This window comes from Cupressus sempervirens, chromosome 7 (genome assembly GCF_028749045.1).
Source record: "Cupressus sempervirens isolate cs-2001-9-10 chromosome 7, ASM2874904v1, whole genome shotgun sequence".
Taxonomy (NCBI): Eukaryota; Viridiplantae; Streptophyta; class Pinopsida; order Cupressales; family Cupressaceae; genus Cupressus; species Cupressus sempervirens.
The window spans coordinates 160,712,029-160,720,418 of record NC_143124.1 but is presented as its reverse complement, the minus strand read 5'-3'; the positions used below and the strand labels follow the sequence as shown (position 1 = coordinate 160,720,418).

Genomic DNA, 8,390 nt, shown 5'->3' with positions numbered 1-8,390 from the left:
GAAATGCATAGGTAGCCAGATACTACAATCGCCTTGTATATAGGATCAACCACTAAATACATAGCTCACACTATCAAACCATCGAACCAAGGATGCATTAGAACAACAACATAACCCCCCCTTAATGCAGACGAGGTGAGATGATAGGCAACTGAAAAGGTTGGCCAATGTCTCATGTAGACAAACCAAGAACAATGAGAGAGGAAGAGGTATAGACACCCATAAAGACACAATCAAACTGACATTGCATGGGGCTAATGTCGTGGAAGGGACACTCACTTGACCAAGGGAGAATGCTTAAAATAGCAAACAACTATCCCCCCATGGTGCTTTATAAAAATAGTGCATGTACAATTGACTTAAAAACAACATTCATGACCCTCGAAATGCAAGAGTGGCACTTTATCTTAGTGCAATACATAAAAGTGCTTCAAAATGATAGCTACAATGATCAGAACTAAAAACAAGCTACAACAAAACATAGCCAAAACAAAAGAAACCATGCTAGGAAAATGATCCTCAAACCTAAAACACCTAAGATATCCACCATGGACCAAAAATACCAAAATAATGATAGAAAGAGCATGGGGTAGAATCTAAAGAAATAACAACATTTTTGAAAAGGTGACAAAACCAGCTTTCCAAAAATATAAAGTTTTCAAAAAATTGACATGAGACGCAAAAGAAAAGCATGTCGGAGTCAAAAACTGAACTTCAGAGTTCAAGTAAAAGAATGGGCAATAAAAATGCATCAAAACTTGAAAATACCTACACAACTATCTTCATCTTGGAACCAGGTTTTCGATGCTTCTTTCGGATCGAAAAAATACCTCTATATGCTCAAGTTATGGCCAAACACTTGCAAGTAGGTCAAAAAGGACCTAGGAGGATGTGCAAGCAAGGTTGATGATGCAAGATGACATCATGCTGATGTCAACAATTCGAGGGATTAAATTTGACAGCCTGCAGCCTGTCACCGCAAAAAAAAGCCACGTGGCACACCACGTGGCAGATCCACGTGGCCAAACTAGTTGACGTGGCAGGGGCCACCTAGCAAAGTGCCACATGGCTACCCTGTCATGTGTCACATGGCAAGTGGCTAAAGAAGTCCACATAGACTGTAACGTAGGTGTTGTGCTGTTAGTGTTGACAGAGCTGACGTACTGCTAAAGACTCAGCAAAAAATTGCCACACAGAAGTAAGATAACCCTCCACACAAGTTGAGTTGGTGGCTGAGTGTATAGGCAAATCTAGAGCAGAGCGGAGCGGTGGAAGTAGACTCTGAACCGGCAGAGCTGGAAGAAGCGAGGGTGCCTGTGGTGGCTAGATCAGGGGGCACCAGTGGACGTGGTGGCTGCTGGGCTTGGAGGAGGACAAGGAGCGCAACTAACTGTAGCGGGGTGCGAGTTGCATGTGGGTGGCCCCATGGTGGCCACTGGGTGGTGCCATACTGGCATAGCCCAAAATTGGATTTTTTTAATTTTTTATGTCGATATCGTCCGTACAGCAGTACGGCGGGGCCTGTAAAAGATTTTTTGCCTCGTGGAGCCCTGTCTCCAAAATCAACAAATTTTATATGGATCCTAGCTGAAAAGCATCTTCTGAATCCAATGGTAGCATCCGTTTGGGCTAAAAGTGCTCCAAAAATTTGCTATTCCACTAATTTGAAGAAAAAATGCACAAACAAACTAGGGTTTGTGACTTCAAATCACGGCTTCAAAAATCTTTCAACGAAGCAGCAGCAGGGAGACTCTGATACCATGCTGTAGTTGATGAAATCCAACTCTAAAGATACCCAAGATCACTTGCATGCGAAAACCTATCAAAGGGAAGCCAAGGAGAGAAGAGCATGGAGAAAGGGAAAAACCCTAAATGGACATGAGAGACAACAAGATATGCAAACACAAGAAAATATGTATTTACAATGAAATGTGTTGTATGATACAATGAGGGAGAGACTGCTTATATAGGCCTCAAAGAATCTCCTAAAACAAGCTAGAAGACGCTAGAAGATAAGTGTGACAACTAAGCATACATCCACATGAGGTGGAAAGTCCTTGAACAATGTGAGAGGATAAGTATGACTTAGGAGAGAACAAACTCTCATATTGTCAACAACTTACAACAAACTCCTAAGCTACAACTAATAAATGAATGCATTTACCTAAGTAAGCTTAAGTAAATAGAATAAATAATTAATAAATTAATTATTTACTCTAACAACTACAATTGCTGATAGGTGGGCCCCTCTTGAGCCACCCTTCAACCTTGCTGATTCTTGGGGTTTTCATGATCATTAGGATCCTCCCCCCTCGATAGGCACTACTTTAGCTAGCTGAGGGCAATTTATATATTTATTTATTTTATGAATAGTTGTATGCTTTCCAACTTTGCCAAATGAACTCTCACAAGGTGATCTTGTATCCCCCGACCTTTTTTTGTGAATATGTAACTTTAATATCTAATTAATAGAAAATAGACTATTCATCAAAAAAAAATCTAATCTAATAACCACTTTAACATTAACAAGTGCCACTTAATGGCTTAGTACTTGCCTCTAAGTAGTGTTAGTTTTAATTTTGAATATAAAATTGGTTGTAATTTTATTATATATACTAAGTATATTGATTTTTACTTGATATATTTTTAATAATTATATTCAATGTTTCTTTGTTGAATGATATTTTATATTTTCCAAACATATTTTGTAATCAATTCAATTAAGATGCATATAAGTAATTGTGGATATGTAGTTGTGGATATGTAATTGTCCATAAATGGTTCAAATTAAGAAACATGTATACCAATAAATTAATCTCACATAAGATTTTCACATTGTAATATATTTTTTAATATTTTATATCACTCTGACATTGTAATTCATTTAATCACTAGTTAACATGAGTAATTCAAAAAGTAATAAAACAACACTTAGCCTATCCTACTAATAAGTTAGTCACCATGCTTTTAGTTAACTTATTTTAACTATGATCTATTGTTCAACTTTGGAACATCAATTTATGGAAACTGACAGTCCCGCCAATAATAAATGCTCATCCTCATTTTTCTAATAATTTATCTTAACTAATAGACTCTAATGAATTTCTTAATAATAATATTTTCAAATAAGATTATGGAAATAGAATTTGAGATTTGATGCAAAGTTCAAATAAAGATATAAGTGGCCTGCATACAATGCAAGATCCATATATTCACTTTTCTGATAATTTATCTTAACTAATAGACTCTAATGAATTTCTTAATAATAATATTTTCAAATAAAGTTATGGAAATAGAATTTGAAATTTGGTGCAAAGTTCAAATAAAGTACGATGTAAAAATATAAGTGGCCTGCATACAATGCAAGATTCATATATTTGGGGACTAGCGGCAGACCATATTCAACATAAATCAATCTCTACATTAACATCACTTGTCTTGTGTCCACAATGGGAAGATGGAAGAACTTGGTTGGAGGCATCCTCTTCTTTCACTTGTACTTTACCCCACAACACAGCATAAAGACCAACCACTATAACAACTCCTCCCACTGCGCTGCATATTGCATTCCATTAATAAGTCATGTTAATTCCTCTTATGGGTTGATGAAGATAAAATACATCTATAAATTTCAGCATTGTTCTTTTCAATTCAATTTGATCAAAAAACTTAGCAAAATGATAACATAAAACAACAAAAAGTATACCTGCCCAAGTAAATACTTTCTAATAGAATAAAGGGTCCCATGACTGCCACTATAACCATGGTTAATGGACTGAATGCAGTGACAAATACAGGCCCTTTTAAGTGCATGCACACACCTTGAACATAATATGCAATTCCAGAGGCTATGATTCCCTGAAAAAAAAATTTGTATTATTTTTGATAAAAGCATTTCTCCCTATCATTCAAAAAAAAATATAATTTTTAGAATTGATAGAAACAACAGATTCATCTTGTTAGTATAAGTGTTTTACAAGTCTAAAAAACAAAGAGTATACAATTTCTTTTGATTTTTTTATTGATGAATAGACCTTTTCTATTAATTTAAAATTTTAAAGAAATATATTCACAAAAATGGGGTCAACTATTAATCAAAAAACATATATAAACAAAACTTGCTTTTGATTTTGATTGTTTATATTTTATAATTTTGATGAAATAATTTTTACTTATTATTATTAAACAAATAGAATTTGTAGAATTGACATAAAAAATCGATAACTAGACTGTTAGTATAAGTGGTTTACAATTCAAAATAGTAGAGTATATGATTGCTTATACTTGTAATTGTGATTCAAAATGTTGATTATTCTGCCATCTAAAATACTGATTACAAAATGAATATAGTCAAAAGCAAAACAAGCATATTTGAATAGATGTTTTATTAAGAAACAAAGCTCATATGAAAACTATCTTACAGAATAAGCCACGGTTAGAAGGTTAATGTCCCATCTTATTGCCCACACTGATGGATCATGTTCTACAGCTAAGGTAATTGCAAGTGATTGTAATGTTCCCAAGAAGCAGATTAATGTGGTAAGCAAAAGTTGAGCAGAGTACTTCTTCAAAACAACTGCCTGCACAATCAAATAATATATTTCTTATCAAACTATTCACTTTGATTTAAAGTGGGCGTTTCAACTTTTCATCTGAATTCACGTTCACATTTTCAATAAAGTTAATTATATAAAACCGATGTAAAATTAACAATAATGTCATACTTAGAAACATATTGTTTAAATTAAAATTATATGATAAATGAGTTATGGGGTCCATGAGAGTCACCTGCAGAACAAAGAAGGCAGCCCATGCAAGACATGAAGCAACTAATAAGAGGGAACCCTCAATCCATTCTTTACTAGTAGAGCTAGGCTTTGCAGATGTTTGGTCATGGTTGGGAGTATGAGAATGAGGCTGAAAAATAGGAGGGCCCTTGTATAATGTCATCACCATTGCTCCCCCAACACACACAACTGTCCCCACTATCTTTACCTGGCTACGTGTATCTACAATACTCACTTCTTCCATCCTGTATATTAAGAATAAGCTTATATACATCAATTTTCATTGGATAATTTAATAGAATTGTTACTGTGTCAATATGGAAAAGGGAACTAACAATTTAGTTCGTCTCTATCAAAAGAAAATAAGTTTAGGAATAAAATGATTTTCCTCCCTTTTATGAAGGCTACTTATTTTATAGGAGAATAGAATATATTGATACTTAAAGCAATCAATGTATGAAAAATAAGTTTATATACATCAATTTTCATTGGATAATATGATATAGAATTGTTACTGTGCCACTATGAAAAAGGGAACTAACAATTTAGTACATCTTGTCAAAAGCAAATAAGTTTAAGAATAAAATGATTTTCCTCCCTTCATGAAGGCTACTTATTTTATAAGAGAATAGAATATATTGATACTTAAAGAAACCAATGTATGAAAAGAAAATAAGTGGCATATTTTTCATATTGATTTTAGAATCAATTTGTATTTATTTTATAGGAGAATAGAATATATTGATACTTAAATAAACCAATGTATGAAAAGAAATAACTGGCATATTTTTCACATTGATTTAGAATCAATTTATATATGTCATATGTTTTTTAATTAAGAAATACAAATTTTTTTTATGGACAATTTTTTTTTTTTAAATATTATATTACTTATTAATTGATCTACTAAATCAAGATTGAGTAGAATTAAGAAGCTGAATCTAGAAATTAGAAACTAACAAGCTAAACTGAGAAAATTTCCTTTGGTTTTAGCTCGTTATAAACAACAAGATAGAAGAGAAGTGAAGAAATACCTAATCAAGACAGCCAAAACAAAGGTCATAGCTGGCAGGACATTGACAATTGCACAGGCCAAAGTTGGTGAAGTGAGCTTTAAACCAGCATAGTATAAATTTTGATCAATGACAGGTCTGTACAAACATAAAAATGTTGTTTACAAATATAAATAATTTATATAAATCTGAGATATTAGATTTGTATAATTCATGATAATTATAATGCTGTTCTTCTAAATTTATTTTATAGAATTTCTTTATATTAATGTTTTCAATTACATTTTATGATCTACCATCAAAAGAATCATAAAATATAATCTGAAATATTGTTGAAAATAAATTCTACTCAATTGAATCTAGACGCACATAATATATATATATATATATATATATATAACACGTACCCCAACAAACCCAGAGCAAAAATCTGAAAGAACACCCAAAAAGTGAGCTTGGGACGGGTTTTCCTGCAACAAATCACAACACGAATGTTATCCTCAATAAGAGATTATAACTTTTTAACATGCCATGGTAGAATTAGCTTCAGGTACCTTTCTAGAACATAAGCAAAAGGAGCCATGACGACTGTGGCAATGGCATGCCTGTAGACTACGAGAACATAGTGACTCATTCCTCTGTTCAGAGAAAGCTTTGTAATAATATTCATGCCTGCATATCCAAACTGCAATGAAACCATTGCAATATATGGTTTCCATTGCTCAAATGTATGGAAATATCTACTTCTCAACACCCCTGACCCATTGTTGTTATTATTATTAATATCATCCTTTCCCATTTATAACAAAATGCAAAGAGTCCTCCTGTTTGCTTGCAAGCCTGTCAGCACAAAAAGTCAAATTAATGGATGACAAAGAGAAAAATAGTACATATATGGATGTTCAGGCAAATATTGTAAGTAGTGGGTAAGATGACATGTTTCATTTCCTACCACTTATTGTTGACTACGCATGCTTTCTGTTAAAAAAGAAATGCCTTTGATCAATGAATAGCATGTTAAGTGGAGTGTGTTACATTTATGATGAGACCACTCTAAATTATTTATGATGGGCTCTCATGTGGATGGATGGAATAGAGGGAACTTGGTATGAAAGAACGCTTAGTGGTTGAAGAGTTGACAAAAGACATTATTCTTCTTAGTGGGATTTGAGTAAGTGATGAGACATGGAGAATTATATCTTGAAAATCTTAGAACAGTATAATACAAATCTTATTTAAGATAATCTTTAAGACAATCAAGAGAATCAAGTTTTAACAAAACATATGGAACAGAATGAGATCTAAATGATCTTTTAATATATGAAAAGGAATTAAATTCTATAGAATAGAGCATTGCCATGCATTAGGCTTTATTCCAAAAACTCTCTGCTTGGACAAACGTATTTATGAAATGACAACACAGACCTTTTTGTTTTCTATATACGAAACACTTTAATTAGTTCGTTTTTTATTAATATATGTCACTTCATCTTTAGCATTATTGTCATGATGGATTTTCCTATTCGTGATATATGTTTTTAATATAATTTTATGTTTATTTTAAGGATGACATTTGGATGTAGGAAAAAACTATAGTTTTATGTAAAACCAAATGATTTGTCCTATATCATTCATTTATATATTATAAGTAGATGTTCCACATTCTGTTATAAGATATTATTATAGATTTTTGTTTGTTATTCGAAATCATAAATAGTATGTAATAATTTTAACTATATATATAAATGATATTGGGGATGAGAATAAAAGTAGATGCTATGTTTTACTATTATTTAATGTTCATCTTCACTTTTTTCATATTACAAGTGTCAATGAAAATATATTTTATCATTATATATGCTTAAGAATGGTAAATGTTCTTGTTGAGGACTTAAGTTTGTTTCTTGTTCTACTGTGTCACATTTGCATGAATATTAATATACCATTTTAATATTTGCATGTTCATGTTTGAATAGGCTTAGTTTATATGCTTATATTATTTTATAACATTTTTATGCAACACATTTTTGTGAACCCAATGTGAATATTCCTTTAACATGTAGTTTTGTGAGTTTTGACTTGTATTTTGAAGGCTTTTCTAAGGATGGAGGCCAACTATTAAATGATTGCATTTAGGAGAGGTAGGAGAGGAGTTTTAATATATCATTTCCTATATTCTTCTCTATCTTTCACTTTTCAAGTTATTAGAAATATACACATTGAATATGTATCTTAAGATTGTTTCCAATGAACTTATTATGTGTATACTTGAGCTACATATATTTGTGTTGTGCAAAAAAAATGTTGATTTTGAGTGAATATATATATATATATATATATATATATATATATATAGGCCCAACAGTAGTAGTCAACCCCTGCTAAATCATCGCATATGTTCAACCACCATTTTGGTCTGTGCTCCAATGATTAGTTAGAAGGAGTCCAATCATGAAAGCCATTCCCACGAACAACTTAACCCCCTACATGTAGGGGAATGCCCGATTCTACAACGAACTAAAATACACACACACACACACACACACACACACACACACACACACACACACACACACATGTTCATGTGTGT

General features: G+C 32.4%; 1 protein-coding gene across 2 annotated transcripts; it reads right to left on the bottom strand.

Moving 5' to 3' along the window:
- Window positions 1–3,255: 3,255 nt before the first annotated feature.
- LOC149546010 (WAT1-related protein At5g07050-like) lies at window positions 3,256–6,881 on the bottom strand. 2 transcript variants are annotated; one of them, XM_089790946.1, is made up of 8 exons: window positions 6,753–6,881; window positions 6,355–6,640; window positions 6,208–6,270; window positions 5,822–5,938; window positions 4,789–5,032; window positions 4,422–4,580; window positions 3,707–3,858; window positions 3,256–3,555 (listed from the first exon to the last, which is right to left on the bottom strand). In XM_089790946.1, exons 2-8 carry the CDS (start codon window positions 6,597–6,599, stop codon window positions 3,402–3,404), a joined length of 1,134 nt encoding a protein of 377 aa, XP_089647072.1. In that variant the 5' UTR covers window positions 6,600–6,640; window positions 6,753–6,881; the 3' UTR covers window positions 3,256–3,401. The 2 variants fall into 2 exon arrangements, with proteins under 2 accessions (XP_089647072.1, XP_089647073.1); XM_089790947.1 differs by having other exon boundaries at window positions 3,256–3,550.
- Between the last annotated feature and the right edge of the window lie 1,509 nt (window positions 6,882–8,390).